The sequence below is a fragment of the Olea europaea genome, chromosome 10, assembly GCF_002742605.1.
Source record: "Olea europaea var. sylvestris chromosome 10, O_europaea_v1, whole genome shotgun sequence".
Classification (NCBI taxonomy): domain Eukaryota; kingdom Viridiplantae; phylum Streptophyta; class Magnoliopsida; order Lamiales; family Oleaceae; genus Olea; species Olea europaea.
The window spans coordinates 21991593-22010148 of NC_036246.1; the positions used below are offsets into that span (position 1 = coordinate 21991593).

An 18556-nucleotide genomic window follows, 5' to 3' on the forward strand; every position below is an offset into this window, starting at 1 on the left:
CTAAACTTATGCATTCGTTACGGACTACTCATCGAACTATAAAATGTTTTAAAATGCTCACTAAACTTGTCTCGTTTGCAATCCATCCCTCACTCCTCAAAATCTGTTAATTTTGTCACTGACATGGTGGACGGCAATCTCGCGTGGTGACTAACGGAGTGCCACGTCACCTGTTAATCCTACTCACAATTAAAAATTATTTTAAACCTTAATTAAAAAAAAAAAAGGGATTTTATGAAACCGTGATTCTCATGAAGATTGTTTGCTTCAAATTTCAAATTCACGTTTTTAAAGGGAAAAAAGGGGTGAGAGAAACAAAAAGCACGACATCATACTAATCTCTCATTTCCATTTCACTTTGAACCCATTTCCACCAAATCAATTCTTTTGCTATCTCCCCAAGAACCCTACCTAAATATTGGTGATCTGTCCCCAAATAGTACCCCAAAAATTCACATTTTCCTACTCCCATCTAGGTGAATATTAGTGCCTCAAACAATTTGTAGTCGAAGTGCTGAACGAAAGCAGTTGCGTTTGAAAACATGGGAAGAATCTGAGGAACATGAGGAATTTTTGATCTGCTAATTTTTCTCAGTTACTTGCAGGCAATAAATTTGCATCTGGAGCACACAGTAGGATTTATAGAGGGATTTATAAGCAAAGAGCAGTTGCTGTAAAAATGGTGAGAATTCCAACTCAGAAACAAGAGACTAAAGATTTGCTTGAACGTCAATTCAAGTCTGAAGTTGCCCTTTTTCACGTTTATATCATCCCAAGCTTGTCATAAATGGGTTGCTATGTTCAAAGAACCAAAAAAAAAAAATTGTAGAATTCTTAAAATGTACAAGGCTACATTCTGGGCTATCCTTGTACTTCTTCTAATTAGTTGGTTGTTCTAATCATGTTTGTTGGTGACATGTAGCATGCAGTACATAGGGGAATGGAGTTGATGTGAATAGTAGGCAGTTTGGTGGTGTAATGTTGAATTGTAATGCAGTTTGGTGCAATGTTGAAGTTCTGTTGAAAAAGTAATGTAGTTTTGGTGCAATATTGAAGTTGAAGTTTTGTACCTGCTTGTGTTCTAAATTTCTTTTGTTGGTAATTATAGTTTGTTGCACTTGATGGGTTTTTTTTATTTGACAAATGTTTAGTACCTAATCAAGTTTGAATTGCTCACAAATGATATAACTAAAGACTTCTGATTGATATAAATCAAATACACTAGTATAGCAACAAAGTTAACACTTTCGATAAGGTAATACTTGGATAATTTCCACAGCACAAATGTTCACTTCAACAAAAATTCAAAAATTGTAGTCAATAAGCATCGAGCTGCATACACTTTTCCCTAAAAAATTTTAATCCATAGTTGCCCACATTGGCACAAAATTTTGAAGTGGTTACCATAGTTGCCTTCATTGGCAGAAAAACTACAAAAGATGCTTAAAGTAAATGTTTTTGGTTTGAGGCACCCTACAATTCTATGAATTACGAGAAGTAGCTAAAATTGTGTTTGAACATCGCCGTGCGTAAACTCTAGCAGCCCGTAATTGTGAGGACTCATCAACGTCTATTTCTTTTAGCATTTCAACCATTTCCTCCAAGGTTTCCGTCAGTCCCTCGGTCTATCTTTCATTTTCAACAGTTGGTAGTATATTTGGATCGCCGGTGACAGGCGTTCGGCTTGACGAGCGATGGTTGCATCTGCTTGCAGCCAATTTTCCCTATTCAAGAATGCAGCAAAACATATGAACTCCGAAATCATAATATTAAACAGAAAAATAATGTAAGCAAGCAACTAAATGGAAAAATAATCAATATGTTCGTCTTACGCTTGCAAGTACTTCCCTAGTTGGTTGGGATTCAACTTTTGCCAGCGGAGCATCAAACATGTCCTACAACAATAAATGAAAAACATCAGTCACAAATCATACAATTCAAAGCTGCTTGTAATAGGAAATCACTTACATCTAATACATGTGGCATGGAATGACGCCTTTTGTTGTGTCCACGTACACCCAGCTAGAATATATCATCGTCACTTGTCCTTTTTTCCTGACGTACGATCTCCCTTGCGCATGCACCACGACTTCCTCTGCCTGCTTTCTTCTTTTAGTTTGTCTCCGCCCTTTACTTGGAATTGTCCAACTCGACGGCTTAATTGGTTCCGCATCGAACTCCACCTACATGCGGCGATCATTGATAGGGTTCAAAATGTTTCTATAGCAATTTAAGTATGACTCGGTAGTGTAACAATTGTCGACATATTCTTCAAGGTCATTTCTACGATGCCGTATGACTGCCATAGCATGTAGACAAGGTATCCCCGTCAATTCCCAACATCTGCAAGCACAACTTCTTTCCTCAAGATCAACCACGTATGTACCGTAATTGCAATCCACCTGCCACATAGGACCACGTGAAAAATGTACTATACACTATCTTGATCTCTTAGCAGTGGAATGCATTCTTCTACAGATCTTAGGGCAAAGTCGACCTTCATAACAACTCATTTTATATCGCCTTATCTGAATTCGCTTCATGAAAGTTAACTGCATGGATGTCAGCATTTCCAAAATCATTTTCTCTCGATCTTCTAAAAGAGTCTTGTTGAAAACCTCACAGCCATTATTCAACAAGATGTCACACTTTGAATCCATTTCAAAGTGTGATTTGCTCCATTCACGGGGTGGTCTTTCCATCAACCACTTGAAAGCATCCTCGCTCACACTTTGTATTTGTTGCATCCAATGTTTGTATTCTGAAACGGTAGTAGACTTTGCAGCATGCCAAAGATAGTCCTTCAATGTTTTCCCTTTGAAGCCAGCACTGAAAAAGTTAAAGTACATGTGGCGTACGCAGAACCTATGCTCAACAGCAGGAAACAATTCTATGACAACATTTTGAAGTCCCTCCTGGTGATCTGTCATCAAAGTCCAGCCACTTCCGTCACCAATATGAACGTCACTTTCCAAATGTCTCACAAACCACCGCCAAGCTAAAGTGTTTTCTTTTTGAACTACGGCATATGCGATGGGATATATGCAATCATTTGCATCATGGCCAACAACGGTCAACTGTATTTCACTAAAACATCCACGCAAATGGCAGTCATCCACTCCGATAACCTTTCTACAACCATTGACAAAACCCTTCTTACATGATTCCATAGATGCCCTGAAAAACTTGATTATGGTTGGCAATGATGACGGTTGAACCCGGGTTGGTCCTTAAAACCTCCACAGCATAACACCACAACTTACCAAATTGCTCATTAATTGTTCCATGCAACAATTCCTTTGCATACCGTCTCATTTTCCATGCCACGTTACGAGTAATATCAGTCTTCAAATCGGCCTTCATTGTCGCAAGTATACTCTTCATCTTCCATTTTGGGTCTGCCTTAAGCTGCTCAATATATCGGTTAGTCAGGAAGACATAGTTACAATGCCTATTATACTGGTCTCAGCTGCATGTGTGACTCGGAGTATACGACTTTACTTGGAAACTTCCCGTTAGTCCCATGCTCGATGCCCATATCCTCCAACTACAACCTGGTTTGCAAATTCCATGTACTCGTCTCTCGTCATTGGCCTTAAATCTGACATTGTACCCATTTAAAGCTCCATATGTTCTTACGGCCTTTCGGAACTCTACAACATCTCTATAGAGCTGACCAACGACGAATTGTGGATTGCTCATGTCAGCCTCTGCCCAAAACTGTGGAAATCTATACCCAACTTCATCATCGGACGAACAATTAGACACAAGCCCCTCAGAAGAAGGGTACTCCAAATCAACAATCTCAACATCGACTTGAACATCATGCTCATTCACATCCTTCGGTTCACCCACATTTGAACCAACCTCATTCCCATCTGTTACATTATTTTTATACAATATATCATACCTTTTAGAATCCAACTCGTTCCCTGAATCCGTGAAGTCTGGGTCCTCGCTCGACGAATATTCAGCCCCATCTTTAGCGTATCCATCACTCCCTAAATCATCGAATTCTGGGACTACAAGAAATCTACATTAAAAAAGTGACGAAGTCAGAGAAGAAGGTGGAAAACTTGCAACACAAAGCATGAATAAAGTTTAAGAATCAAGCACTGATGCGATTAAAAAAGAAGAAAATATTAATATACTTGTCTCATATATTCATAAAGCAGAAAACCATCACATAAATCCAACACAAAAAATATACATTACGATCGATATCACGTGCAAAAATAGCAAAAGATATATAAAAATTTTGCTTAAGGTTACCTTTATGTGGTGGTCCCTCCATGTGCGTAATTTGTAGATTTTGAACATATGGGGTCGATTGTGGGACAAATTTCCAAGATTTGGGTAGGGTTCTTGGATAGTTAAGCAAAATAATTGATTTACGGGAAATGGGTTAAAAGTGTAATGGAAATGAAAGGTTGTCGTGATTTGGGGAAAATGGGTTAAAAATGTAATTGATTTTGTTTTTTATGTTTCTCTCACCTTTTTGGGGGGGGGGTGCGGTTTAAAAAAGTGAATTTGAAAGTTCAAACAATTTCCATGAGAATCATGGTTTCATAAAATCTCATTTTCTTTTTTTCTTTTTTTAAATTAAGGTTTAAAATAATTTTTAATTGTGAGTAGGATTAACAGGTGATATGGCACGCTGTTAGTCGCCACGCAAGATTGCCATTCACCACGTCAGCAAAAAATTTAACAAATTTTGGGGAGTGAGGGATGGAGTGCAAATGGGACAAGTTCAGTGAGCATTTTAAAATATTTTATAATTTGGTGAGTAGTCTGTGACGAATGCATAAGTTCAGTGATTTTTCAAACATTTCACTCGGGAATGTGTGGTTAAAAAATAAGAAAAAATTTTGAATTTGCATATAATATTATTTTATTGAAAAATATAATTGAAATAATGTCAAAACACTATTAAAAATGCATTTTTTCAAAAAAGGGGCTCAAAAAGGGCTGAATAATGGGTTAAGTCTCAACTTTATACTGAGTTTCATCATGAATTTTATACCCAATCTCTGTTTGTAGCAATTTTTCACTTAAAAAAATCAATTTTTTGATAGTTATTTTATTATTCCAACCGTTATTTTTGACTTCTTCACTCACAGGTGGATCCACTTTTCTCTCTAACTATCAAAAAATCAATTCACATAATCACTACGAAACATGTCCTTAGTATCATCATAATCGTCCAATTTCATCTAATCTCATATAACATTTTACTATGGTCACCCAATTTTCTTTTATCATTTTTATTAATTTTAAAAGGGGCATATATAAAATTAATTTTAAAAAAGTAATGATGATAATTTTTTTTTAATTTTCAAATAATTTTTTATTTTATTTTATTTTTCTGAATAATTATTTTTGTAAAATTAGTTTTTATTTTTTTAAAGGAAAATAATAAAAAAATTAAAAATAATTTTATTTCTAGACAATTCATCCGTTAAAAACTCATTTTGAATTTTTATTTTATTCTCTAATAATAACATAATTAGAAAGTTTGAAAATATAAAAAATTAAGTGGTGCAAAAACTTGGATGGAGCGGGGTTTGGGCGAGAAGAGGGGAGGGGAGGTAGGGCTAGGGGTGCCCCGCCCCGTTGCCATCCCTAGCATAGCCAATCTTTATTGCTGCAATTTCGAGTGCAAATCTTGGTTGATAGAGCTCAAGGACTCAATAGAAGTTTTATATTGCTGCAAACATTCAAAGGATTATCGCCTATTTCTAGAAAAATTAGAGTAGTAGTTTCTCCTTGTCTGAATGAAGAAGGTAAATTAAAATTGAATCCCATTTTTGAATCTCCTTTTTTTTTAGGTATTTTTTTTTTTGTTTGGATATAATGAAGAATTGTAAATTAATGTAACGATTGGATTGAGACAGGTGTGATTTATCATATCCCTTTTATTCACTTTATGAGAACTTTCTAAAGTATCAAGACTGAAACAAGGGTTTGATACAATTGTAGAAGTATAATTTTTTGGCATGTCCTTAAAAGAGGAAAATTGGTTAAAAACACCGGTATTTGGATGGTCCAACCTTGAGAAAATTTAACCATCCAAGCAAGAAATCTGCAGGTATTACCCTGAAAGAATTTTAACCCCCCAATAATTGTTGATCCAATGGAATTTCTCGAATCCCCATAAATTTGAGAATTAGAAACCTTTATGTTCTTACCTTTTTGGCAGCCATTGCCAATCTGCATGTTGCGCAAGGCTCCTCATCTGGTCCAGGTGCTTCTACAAGTTTGGTAGAAATGCCATGGCTATTTGAAAATTGTAATTGTTATAGTAGCAAAAACTTGGTGTTTGGTGGATCTGATCATGTCAAAGGAAATTACCACAATAACCTTGGTAATGAAGTAATCAGTACCGATGAAGACAATGGTCTGATTGATGGTGGCAATGAAACAATCAATCATAAGAATTAAGCAAATCAATATTACTCGAGAAGTCTGTATCAAATATGTATAAATAGCAAACATTTTACAAATTTGATGTAAACCTTTATAGTTCCTAGAATCATAAATTTCCATATAAGATTTGTCCAGTATTTTGCATACAAGTAGTTGAATATCAATCAATTAAAATAAAGCTCCCAATTCTAATTACTCTGCAGAAAACTTTCATGGTATCAGAGCCAAAACTTGCAAGCCTTGAAATTATGACTTCATCTTCAAACCTAAACAAAGAACCCACACTTAGAATTCAAGACTTCCATCAGTGCTCTAGCTTAATTTTAGTTAAACTAAGGACGTCAAACTTGCTCTTATGGTACTCCAAAGTCGCTCCTTTAATCCGTAGTCTTGGTATGTATCATCACCTTACTAGTAGTGAGAAATCAGAAGAGGAAATCGAAGATGATGAGAGCAAAATAAGTCCAAATCCGTTGTATCAGCCTTGGATCAACAACGATGGACTACTTTCTTTATGGCTTCTTGGGACAATGAAGAAAGAGTTCATGAGTTTAATCTACTACGAGGCTGATACTATGTACAAGATTCTGGACTTCCATTGAAGAGCAATTACTCGTTGTAACTGTGGAGAAAAAGGACTTTTTGAAAAATATGCTCATGAATATAAGAAGAGGAACAAAATCCCTTGATGAGCAATTGAAGAAGATATTATATGAATTGAAATAAGCACCCCGTGCTTGATTTGATCAACTCTTCCAATTTTTACTTTGCCTTGGTTTTTGCTACAAAGCAGATTCTTCTTTGTTCATTTACCGCATCAATATTATTACTACAGTATACGTGGATGATATTCTTCTTGCAACCAATAGTGAAAACTTTATCTCTCATTTAATCACACAACTTGGTCACAGATTTGCAATAAAAAAACCTTGGTAGTTTGCATTATTTTCTTGGCATGGAATTTAAATTCTTCAATGGAGATGTTTTTCTTTCACAGTGTAAATATACACGAGATCTTCTCCAAAGAACTCGAATGCTGGAAAGTACTTCCAATGCCACTCCTATGACCATTATAAAGAAGCCTATATCTGTAAATGGCGATCAATGGATGCTTTTATTTTTCGAAGTATTGTTAGGACTTTACAATACCTTATGATAAATGCGGGTTTATTGAGCTTATTTGAACCATTAAATTTAGATATTTGCGAGTTTTATTAGCGATTTATTACTTATTTTTCTTATTTTTATTTTGTAGGTTAAAACTCGAGATTAAATGATGAATTGAAAGAACTTATGCGAGAAACGAGCTAAAGATTATGGCAAACGAAGAAGACGACCAAAGATACCACCAAAAGAAGATTTAAAAAAAAATCAGCAAGCTGGGGCGCCGTGGCCCCCAGCCCGAGCAAAAACGGAAACTGTGGCGCCTAGGGGCCACCCGGGCCGTTTTTCATTGTTTTCAAAATCCCAAAGACCAATGCTGCAATTTCCTTTAGGTTTTGGTTTAAAACATTCAACCAAACACAAGACTTCTTCATTCTTGGAACAAAGAGGGGGTAGCTGGTTCTTCTTCTTCTTCTTGTCTATTGTTTTCTTTCTTTTTTTCCTTTTCCTTTCACTTTTATTTTCTAAGATATTTTGGGGAAGATTGGAACATGGAGATGGTGCATTAGCTTAGAGAAGATGACCCATTGATATTGAAGCATTTTCAAAGCATTAGCTTAGAGAAGATGACCCATTGATATTGAAGCATTTTCAACCATTTTTCTCTTTATCAGTAAGTTTTTCTTTTCACTTTTTTCATCAATATTTTGTAAGAAATTGTTAGTTATTTGTGAATATTTCATGGGTAACTAATTATATTTTGTAAAAAGGGGATTATTTCAAACCCGAGTTATGATTTTCAATTAATTTGTGCTTTATAATTCTCTTGATTAATGTGTTTTATCCATTGTATTAAATATTTATTTTGTTCTTCTTGATTGTTTAGGTGTACAACTAAATGGTTAAGTTGTTTCGATAATGCTATTTTGGAATTAGTAGTACGTAATAGCTATTAATTCTAAAATCTAGTAGCAATTAAATTTCGATAGATTATGAAGAATTTTCAATTGAATGTATGTGAATTAACACTTAAGTTTGTAAACCGAGCTTGCGAGTTTACCTTTGATTCAGTTCATCTCTTTTGTTATAATGCGTTTGTTAAATTAAATCTAGAGAGCTTGTTCTAGGTTGTTTAATGAATAAGGTTGAGTAAAGAGTTTGTTTTATTCGACTAACATATAAGAAGAGATTGAGGTAATTGACCTTGTAATTATTGTCGAATGGTTGTTAATCTTAAGAACAAAAATCTATTGTTGCAATTGATATGAAAATCATTTTCGTGGTGACGAAATATCCCCCAATCACATTTTCTCGCATTCAATCAAGAATCACTTTGTTTATTTTAGATTTCAAGTCTTTTCTAGTTTAAATTTATCATTTTCCTTAGTTCAACAAACCAAACCCCCCTCCCATTTAATCTATTTCGTCTATTATTATTAATTTTACTTTTTAGTGCGCAATTGACATAATTGAATCAATCTTTTGCCGGAAATGACCCTTACTTACCATATTACTATTTAAAACGACACATTTAAGTTAAGTAAGGAAAATTAATTGGAACGTAATATGCAACGTATCACCTTACCTTCACAAAACCTAATATAATTTATGCAATTAATCGAGTATGTCAAAATTTTAGTAATCCTACTCTCATATATTTAAAGGTTGTCAAATAAATTTTGCAATATCGCAAAGGTGCTAAGAATTTAGGTGGTTTGAGATATCTCTATCAAAGTCCTTATCTCTATATGGCTTTAGCGATGCTGATTAGGGTAGCTGTCCTACAATACGATGAAGCACCACTAGTAATTGTGTATATCTTGGGGCTAATTGCATTTCATGGGGCTCTAAGAAACAATCGACTATTTCTCAGTCAAACTCTGAAGCTGAATTACCGTTCTATGGCTTCCACAACAACTGAAATTACTTACTTAACACTTCTGCTACGAGATATGGGTGTGTTACTCTCACAACCTCCTTAATTGTTCTGTGACAATATAAGCATTATACTTGCCAATCAATCCAATGTTTAATGCCCACTCAAAACGCATTGAACTTGACTACCACTTTGTCCATGAAAAGATTATTATGGGAACACTTGTAACACAGTACATTTCATCTTCCTCTCAACAAGCAGACATCTTTACAATACCATTACCTAAAGATGCCTTTACTATATTTTGAAGCAAGTTGGGTGTTCATGTCCATTCTCACTCCAACTTGAGGGGATGTGTCAAGGGAAATTATCAAAATAATCTTGATAATGAAGCAGTCAATAATGATGAAGACAATGATCCTATTGGTGGTGGCAATGAAGCAATAAATCACAAGAATTAAGTAAATCAATATTACTAGTATATTGCTGGAGAAATCTAAATCAAATATGTACAGATAGCAGACATTTTATAGATTTGATTTAACCTTTTATAGCTCCTAGAATCAAGAATTTCCATATAAGATTTGTCATATATTTTGTATATAAGTAGTTGAATATCAATGAATTAGAATAGAGCTTCCAATTCTAATTACTCTATATAAAACTTTCAAATCACATTTGGGGCGCTTTAGAGTCGATTCTTAGGGCTTTGCTATGGTGGTTTTTAGGCATGTCAATTCGGTGTTTCATCTTTTCCGACAGGCTTGGCTGCAATGGTATTATTATCTGGTGACATCCTTTGAGAACTAACACTAATTCACCGAGGTGCATTTGTGATTAATAAGCTAGCATGTAATTATTGACTTGGAGAGATTTAACTGGCCATGTGTGTATTTCGTTATCCACTTTGACAGGGTTGGAAAGTTGCCCGATGTACAATTGGAGGAAACTTCATAAAGTTTAATGAGTAATGTAGTGCAAATTAAAGTACAATAAAAGAAACACGACCTTATCCGAAGTTCGATGTGTGTATTCAAACAATTAACTCTCGAAGAAAAGAGGAATTCCGAGTTATTACATATTGACTTTGCTCCTCGTGATGTTTAAATTGCTTTTAAATTACATTCCATACATCATCTACAAGTGGACAAATGAAATTTGACTTGATATGTTGGAATAGTTAAAATTGCTAAATAAGCAATGCGTGGTTGAAAGTGCTTCATTGAACTTTGTTCTTTGTCACGCTTTATTTACTGTACTTTGAATTAATTTTAAATGGTTATTGAACTTGCACAAATTGCATCCCATCCATTAAATACAAAGTTACCATTATCTTCTTCTTCTTTTTTTTAATTCACAATCTTCTAGAACAAAGCAAATAAAAATTTAGTAAACATAAATAATAAAAAAAAAAAAATCTGACATCCAAACTTTGGAAAACATTCAATTCAATCCTACATTTTTTATTTAAAAAAAATAATAATTTAAAATTTTTCTAGAATACAAATATGCATAGGGCTTGAACATCGTTTACTTATTTTGTACCACCGTGCACCTTACAATTAAAGAAAGAGAAACTGAAGCAAACTGCGCAACTGCGAGGAATTCCAGGGCTCGACGCTGGGGTTGGGAAATACTGGAATCTGAGGCCTTAATATCATAAATTCCAATAAAATGATTCATCGGAATTTCTGGGGCTACAACTTTTAAATTCATCTATTCCCATTCTTCTACTAAGTACGTCATCAAATCTTCCTTGGAATTACAAGAAACTTTAACTCTTATTTCGAACTGAAAGCCTGGAATGCCCAGGAAGTTGACCCATAAGGCGCGCTTCACGTTGGGGCTGAGGGATAGGCCGTGGGAAGAAAGGGACAGGACGAGTTTGGACCATAGGTTCTGAATGGAGTATGGAATCCATGTGACAGCAAAAGTGGGCATGTGATGGTGGCGAAATTGGTGTTGAACGGTGGTTTTGGCGGGCAATTCAAATTCTGTATATCGGATTTGCAGATTAAGATTTTGGGTTCGAAGCGTTTTCCCAGGGATTTGTTTTGCTGAAAATAATGTATTGATGAAGTGAGGAAAATTGCATTTCCAATCCTATATTTAAGAAAGAATATCAATTTGGCCTCATAATTTTTAAGTATGGCAATTGATATGGCTTTATTACCTTACAAATATCGAGTTCAACATATCGAACACACTTTAGGCCTGTTTGACAACAATTATTATAAGAAAAAAGAGTTTTAGAATAGTGAATTTAAGAAGAATGTACGGTTAAAAAGCATAAAAATGTTTTTAGTGTATGTGTTGAATATTTTATTGTATGAATATATAGTTAAAAATGATTATATAGCAAATCGTAAAATAAATTAAAGTGTGTCAAATAAGTACTTTGTCTTTAGGAATTCAATTTTAGACTATAATTTTAGTTCATAAATCCTAAGTGCTATAATAAATTACTAGCTGTAGGATCTTTTTATAACTAAAATAAATTAGAGATGTTAGAATATAAGAGGGAAGTGTTTATAAATTATTTAAATTATCGGCCTGTTTGGGCCCGATTTTTTCACCAAAAAAATTAATTTTTTGTTCGTTATTTCACTATTCCAGGCCCAGCCGTTATATTTGACTTCTTTTCTCACAGGTGGACCTCACTTTTCTCCTAACGGTCAAAAAATCAATTCTCAAAATCACTCTCAAACAGGCTCAATAGTAGTATATAGTAACAATAAAATTGGTTAGTACTCAATAGTAGTAAATAGTAACAAGTCACTTCAAATGTAATGTCACTTGTAATATATTATGTGACGTGTTGCTATACATTGTTTTAATTTCATGCAGTGATAAGTCAAAACCTAGGTGAAGAGACAATTGTTTACAAAATTTTTCTTACGATTTGATTCTGCAAGTGTACGATTTGCAATAAGTAATAAAGTGGAAAATTAGAGTCCGAATGTCATTCCACAGAGATTGAGTAGTTTAATTCTATCAAACTCGACCTTTACTGAAACTAAATAATTCAACAGGAGAATTATGAATTGATTAACTCTAACCTAGACTAAATATGCAATTGTATGCGAATTTGATGAACTATAATGCAAAGTGACGTTTTGAATGCAAGATAGATGTAATTAATGAATATGAAGCGTACTGGGATCACGAATCCTCAAAAATGCTTACTTTTAATCCTAATTTCATGAATTGACAACACGTTGATTTTTTGAAGAATCAATGCTCTTAAATCTATCCATCAGTCTCTCTCAAGTAAAGTTGAGCTTACTCTCATACATAACCAGCCTATATCTCCATGACGGGTGCAAATATACAAGAGTGCGTGTGATTTTGTGAGCACTTAAAGATTTACGCAAGCCAGAGCGGCATATCTCTATCCCCAATAGGATCCTACAATGATTTCTACCCTGCAAACTCATTCCCCTTCTCTCGAATATATGAAATAAGTCGCCACTCACACAATTACGTGTACATAATTATGGAAGCAATTAATTTTATATAAATCATTCAAAATTCAATAACGTGGTATGATGTCAAAATTGCAAATCGAGAAATTAAAAAGTTACATCAAGAGGTTCATCGATCACCTAATACATGAAAATTTAGCCTAACATTGAGAAATTAACAATATACACAAAAACTTTAAGAAGCGACTCACTGGTGTAAGATTTGTCTTGTGATCCCGTCGATCTTCACGTTTCTCTTCGTTCTTGTGGTGCAAAACCACATACAACATGTGTTATTTTCTCTCCCAATGCGATCTCCCCTTCAATTGACGGCTCTAAGGTTTTTATATATCTCCCGTGACTTGTTTCCATAAGAGCTTTAAGCAGAAAAGGAAACTAGAAATTTCGTGTCATTTCCATGCGACCACATGATTATGCATAATTGTCCCTTCAATTTTTCTGATTACCACCATGCGACTCATGGTATAAGTTTTCTTCTTGAAATTGGCGTTTTGGTTCCTGACCTTCAATTTTTTTGCATTTTGACTTATTTTCTCATTTGTCTTCTTCTAATACTTCAAATCTTCAACAAATTGGTCAATGATTTTTAACACCTTCGTCTATGCTTTCGGTTCATCTTTTAGTTATTTACATTTTAGTCCCTGAACTTTCATTCTGGTCATTTTTCTTCATTTTCTTCCTTCTATCATCCCATATTATCACCAAGTTGATACTTAGCTCATTTTCATTCTCAATTCGTCTTCCGAGTCATCTTTTGAATATTTGCACTCTGATCCCTGAACTTTCGTTTTCTTTTGTTTTGGTCATTTTTCGTATATTTTTTCCTGAGTTCCATCATATCCATCAGTATTGTCCTACAAACAAAATTGCATAAAATTAAGTCATATTCAACCAATTTTATTAACAATCTGTCTTGTTTTGTGGACCGAATAAATGTATAAAAAATCACTTAAATCAACAATCATTTGGAGATAATAGGTCACTCAACATAATGGCTTAAAAGGCGCATTATTGATCAGATCACTATGTTACGATTTAAACACTATCTAGAACCAATAATAACACTAAAACGAAATACCAAAGCAAATAAAATATATGATTTAGAACAACTCACTCTCGATTCCAAAATTGCATCAACTTTTTTGAGTAAAGTTTCAATACATCGAAAGAGATACCCCTTATACATGGAAGGAAAATAGTCAGAACGTTTACACTTGCAACAATACAATTCAATGTGAAAAATAATAAACAGTATAATTAAACGCACAAGTTTAACACATTGAATAACGTGAGACACCTTATACATGAAAGAAGAATGGTCGAGGCGTTATTACTTGCAACAATATAATTCAAAAAATAATAATAGATAATAATATAATTAAAATCTATACGTTAGCGTGTAGTCTCACGAGCATGGTGCAATAGAAACTCTTCTACCCACAGGAATCACACAAAAAATAACAAACAAAGGGCATTTGAAGACTTTTCCATCGTCCTATAAAATGCAAGCAATGAATGGTGAAAGAATCCCGCAGGAGGAGGGAGAGAGAAAGTATTTGTCCACCTGTCATCACACACTACAATAGTCTTAGAAAGAGAAAAATCAACTCCTCATCCACCAGGTCCACCGCAGCTGCGGCGGGTCCTCCTCCGTGCGACTCGACATGTACTGTAAAATCTCTTACAGTGTCTGTATAATTATATATATCTCTTTCTCTCTCTAACTGTATGCTCATGATTTCAGAATTCAGAGCATCTGTTTAATCCCGTAAAGGGTAGTGTCTGATTCCTCCGTTGAAGTTTCTCTACACAATTTGTTGGCAATATATAAATAATGTTCTTCAATTTCAAGGTAAACTGTAGTCTGATTCCTCCGTTGACGTTTCTCCACAAAATTTGTTGGAAATATATATAATTTATGTTCTTCAATTTCAAGGTAAACCACAAGAACATTCTAGAAATTCTGCTATTCTTTTCAAATTTACAAATTTATTATCTGGAAATTAATCTAGTTCTCACTTTCTGCGAAAACTTGGTCCTGATTCTTTTGGGATTTTTTCCCTCTTCTCAAGAATAACAGCGATTTGCTTTTGAGGATTGAAGATTTTGTTGAATTTTGTAAGAGAATTTTGATTTGGGTTATTTAGGGGTAATGGAGATTTAACATCCAGAATATCAGAGTTTTGTTTAGTTTTAAGAGAACATAAATGGGAAAGGTTCTTTCATCAATAAAGAAGTCAGCTTTTTTGTATATAGAATAGAAGTACTTATCTGTTTTTTTTTTTTGGTTACTTTCAAATACCATGTTTGAATATTAAAAAGGGCAATCCATGGAGCCTAATCATAATGTATGCTTAATCCATCAAACGAGGATCAGTTTAGGGGTTGATTTTTAAGATTAAGAAACGTGAGATCGCAGTTGCAATCCTCTCTCATCTTGGTATGGAGAGTACATTATGCTCTCGAATTGGCAGTGAATGAGTACGAACCTATGTATTTGCTTATGTGCTTTTTTCATTTCGTTTTGCATTATATGACTTTCATGATTGGGGTTAGGCTTAGTCTTAGGCTTAGGGACTGCTTGGGAGTTTTTTCCACCGGTTTTGGGTGGCACCGTTACGAGGGTTTGAAAAAATCGATGTTTGCTAGTTTTTTTGAGGAACGATATGGGATTATTTAAAAATCACCCAAAATCTATGTAGTGTAATTTCAACCCATAAAATCGACGGGTTTTGGCCGTTTCAGCTTAGGCTTAATTCTAATTGGGGGAAGATGTAGGGAATCTTGGATTAATTGTGACATTTTGTGGTTTCTTCCTAAAATTGCAGTGGTTCTAATTACATTTGAAACCAAAAGGCATGGAAGACAATCTATTTTCTGGCATTGCCAATGGTCCGCAAATTGAGGCCAAGGTTCTTGAGACGTTTCAGAAAAATTTTGTTCAAGTTCAAAATATTTTGGACCAAAACAGAGTGCTAATCAGGGAGATCAACCAAAATCACGAGTCCAAGATTCCGGATAATTTGAGTCGAAATGCAGGTCTAATTAGAGAGCTCAACAACAACATTAGAAGGGTAGCTGAACTCTATGCGAATCTTTCCAATTCTTTTGCCAAATCTATGGAGGCTTCTTCCGAAGGAGAATCAGCAGGAACTACTAAATCCGATGGAACAGGTGGGCAAAAGAGAAACCGATCCAGCGATTGATCCGACTTTCGATTCTGATAGAGGGGTATGCCTAATCCTTGGACTGGTGTAACCTGAATAGAGTAACTCAAATAGCAATGAAATTTTCTTAATCTTAGCCTTCATAATGAGCAATTTCTTCCACAAGCAAAATAATTGATACACCTACTTTTGTAATTTCTGTAACTTTTTCATTGAAAAGAAAGAGTTGTCTTCAAATTTCGATCTATGCATTTTTCTATTGTCACAAGATAATTTGTCGTCTTCTGTTCTAATGGCATGTTTGTTAAGGTGCATTGGTAGTCATTAGACGGTATTGAGGACGTACCGGTCGAGTTCAATTGGAAGTTTCAACTGTCCCTTTATTTTTTTTCCCATTTTTGACTAAAGATATTCTCGAGTGATTGATAATTGTTGTGTCCTCTATGGAATTGTTGGGTTGAGAATGGAATTTTTGAAATGACTTTTGAAATTTGAATAATTCTGGTATTTTGGATTATTACTCACCACACAACTACATTCTAATGCAAAAGATTATTAGTTATTTGACCATTGTTTTGTCCCACTTAATTGTGATGTTTCGGTTGTTACTTAGTAGTTTGTAGACAGAATCTTTATTCATTAAGAAAAGAATCTTGTAGAAAGCTAATTTGAAGGTTCTCAAGAGAGGTACGTACAAGGAACATAAGATTTGCAACTTGTTATGTCAAATCACAAGATAGAAAGGAATTTGCCCCATTATTTTGTCGTTATAATGACAATTTAGGCCCCGTATGAGCCCTATTATTTTAAAAAAATATATTTTTAAACAGTATTTTGATATCATTTCAATCACACATTCTTCAATAACCTGTTTGTTTCACATTATTTCTCCATTAAAATGAAAAATATGACCGTTATCTATCACATCAAGCCACCAAATATGAATTTCTATCTCTTGCGTAAGGTTCATAATGAATATATTTTTCATTCTTATTTTTACAAAAATGAAAAACAAACGACCCCAAAAGTAATATTACATGTAAATTCAAAATTTTTATTTTTTATTTTTTAACCACATATTTCTTATCAATGCACTAATCAAAAACTTCATTCTTATTAAAAGAATGAGACTCAAACAAGAGATTAATTTTGAAATAATAATTTTTTGGAGAATGTGAGGTTAAAAATAAAGAAAAATTTTGGATTTACATGAAATATTAATTTATTGAAAATTGTGCGATTGATAAAAGATGGTGAAGAATGAATTATAATTTAATGGGGGTCAAACAAATGCTTAATTTAGAACACAAAATCTTGAAGACGTAGCTATTATAAATAAAATAATAAAAGTTTCGTTAAAATGAATTATGTTACAATTTGATCATCGAAGTTTAGCTGGTGTTATAATCAAGTCACTTTATGTTTGTTGATTTATCTCATAGAAACGATGATATATTGGTGTAGTTGGCCAAAAAGTAAAAATAATGAAATGGAGTTGCGAACAAAAAATAGAAGGGAAAATGAAAATGCCTAGAAAGTTAAAAAGGAAATATTTAGTGAACATTTATTTATGTACAAATCGATTATTTATTTAAATGCAAAATAAGTGCATAGGCGATGTGAGAGCAAATTCAGAGTCTTGAATTCCTTACAAATTATACATCATTTAAATTGATGGGTTTAATAATGATTTTTTTAGCAAACCTTGGCAAATAAAAGAGCTAATTATGTGGTAACTAAATTTTGTCATGAGTTAATTACAGCGATATAATTACTCGACTATGCATGTTTTTAGACAAATTTGGAGTTCGATCGATAGTGATTATGGTAATTGATTTTTTATTGTTAGAAAGAAAATTGAATCTCATGTATGAGTAAAGAAGTCAAAAATGACGATTGAAATAGTGAAATAACGATAAAAATTTAAATTTTTTAGGATGAAAAATTGCTACCAAACAGGGCTTAAAAAAACCTCCAAAGTACCTTTGTTAAAAAGCTTTATATGTATGAATGATGGGAGGTTAATCTTTGTTAGACAATCAATAATCATTTGATTCTTGTAAACAGTTGTGGAAATAGCAATAAAACTTGCGAAAAACTTGTGAAAAAATTAAGGGTGCATTTGGTTTTTGAGTTTCTGTTTTTTGTTTTCATTTTTGAATTCTTCTTCTAATTTGAGCTTTGATGGATTATTTTAAGATTACAGAAAACACATTTTGTTTGTCATTCTGAAAAACTATTTCTCATAACGAAAAACTAAAAAAGCGTTTGGTTTAAAAATTTTAAAAACACTTTTATAATATGTCTTCAATTAATTTGATTATGTAATAAAACATATCAATTTTATGCTAATATGTGATATAAAAATATAAATTTTAAAGTTGGTTAAAAAAAAAAAAAGGAATCATTTTAAGTATATTTTCAACAATCACATCAAAATCATTCGTATACAAATGCATTTTAGAATAGTAGTTTTTTGAAAAAAGTGTAGTTAAAAA

At 33.5% G+C, this 18556-nt stretch overlaps 1 protein-coding gene across 2 annotated transcripts; it reads left to right on the plus strand.

Annotated features, from left to right (window-relative positions):
- The first annotated feature begins 14355 nt into the window (after positions 1-14355).
- On the plus strand, positions 14356-16323 carry LOC111401498 (protein ELF4-LIKE 4-like). 2 transcript variants are annotated; one of them, XR_002704022.1, is made up of 3 exons: positions 14356-14557; positions 14636-14743; positions 15720-16305. XR_002704022.1 is itself a non-coding variant. In XM_023029255.1 (2 exons), exon 2 carries the CDS (start codon positions 15750-15752, stop codon positions 16095-16097), a length of 348 nt encoding a protein of 115 aa, XP_022885023.1. In that variant the 5' UTR covers positions 14756-15372; positions 15720-15749; the 3' UTR covers positions 16098-16323. The 2 variants fall into 2 exon arrangements, 1 of the variants encoding a protein (XP_022885023.1); XM_023029255.1 differs by lacking the exons at positions 14356-14557; positions 14636-14743 and adding an exon at positions 14756-15372 and having other exon boundaries at positions 15720-16323.
- Positions 16324-18556: the final 2233 nt, after the last annotated feature.

Bases quoted from the DNA above. Each gene is read 5' to 3' on its own strand.
- LOC111401498 (XM_023029255.1), top strand. From the start codon at position 15,750: ATGGAAGACAATCTATTTTCTGGCATTGCCAATGGTCCGCAAATTGAG.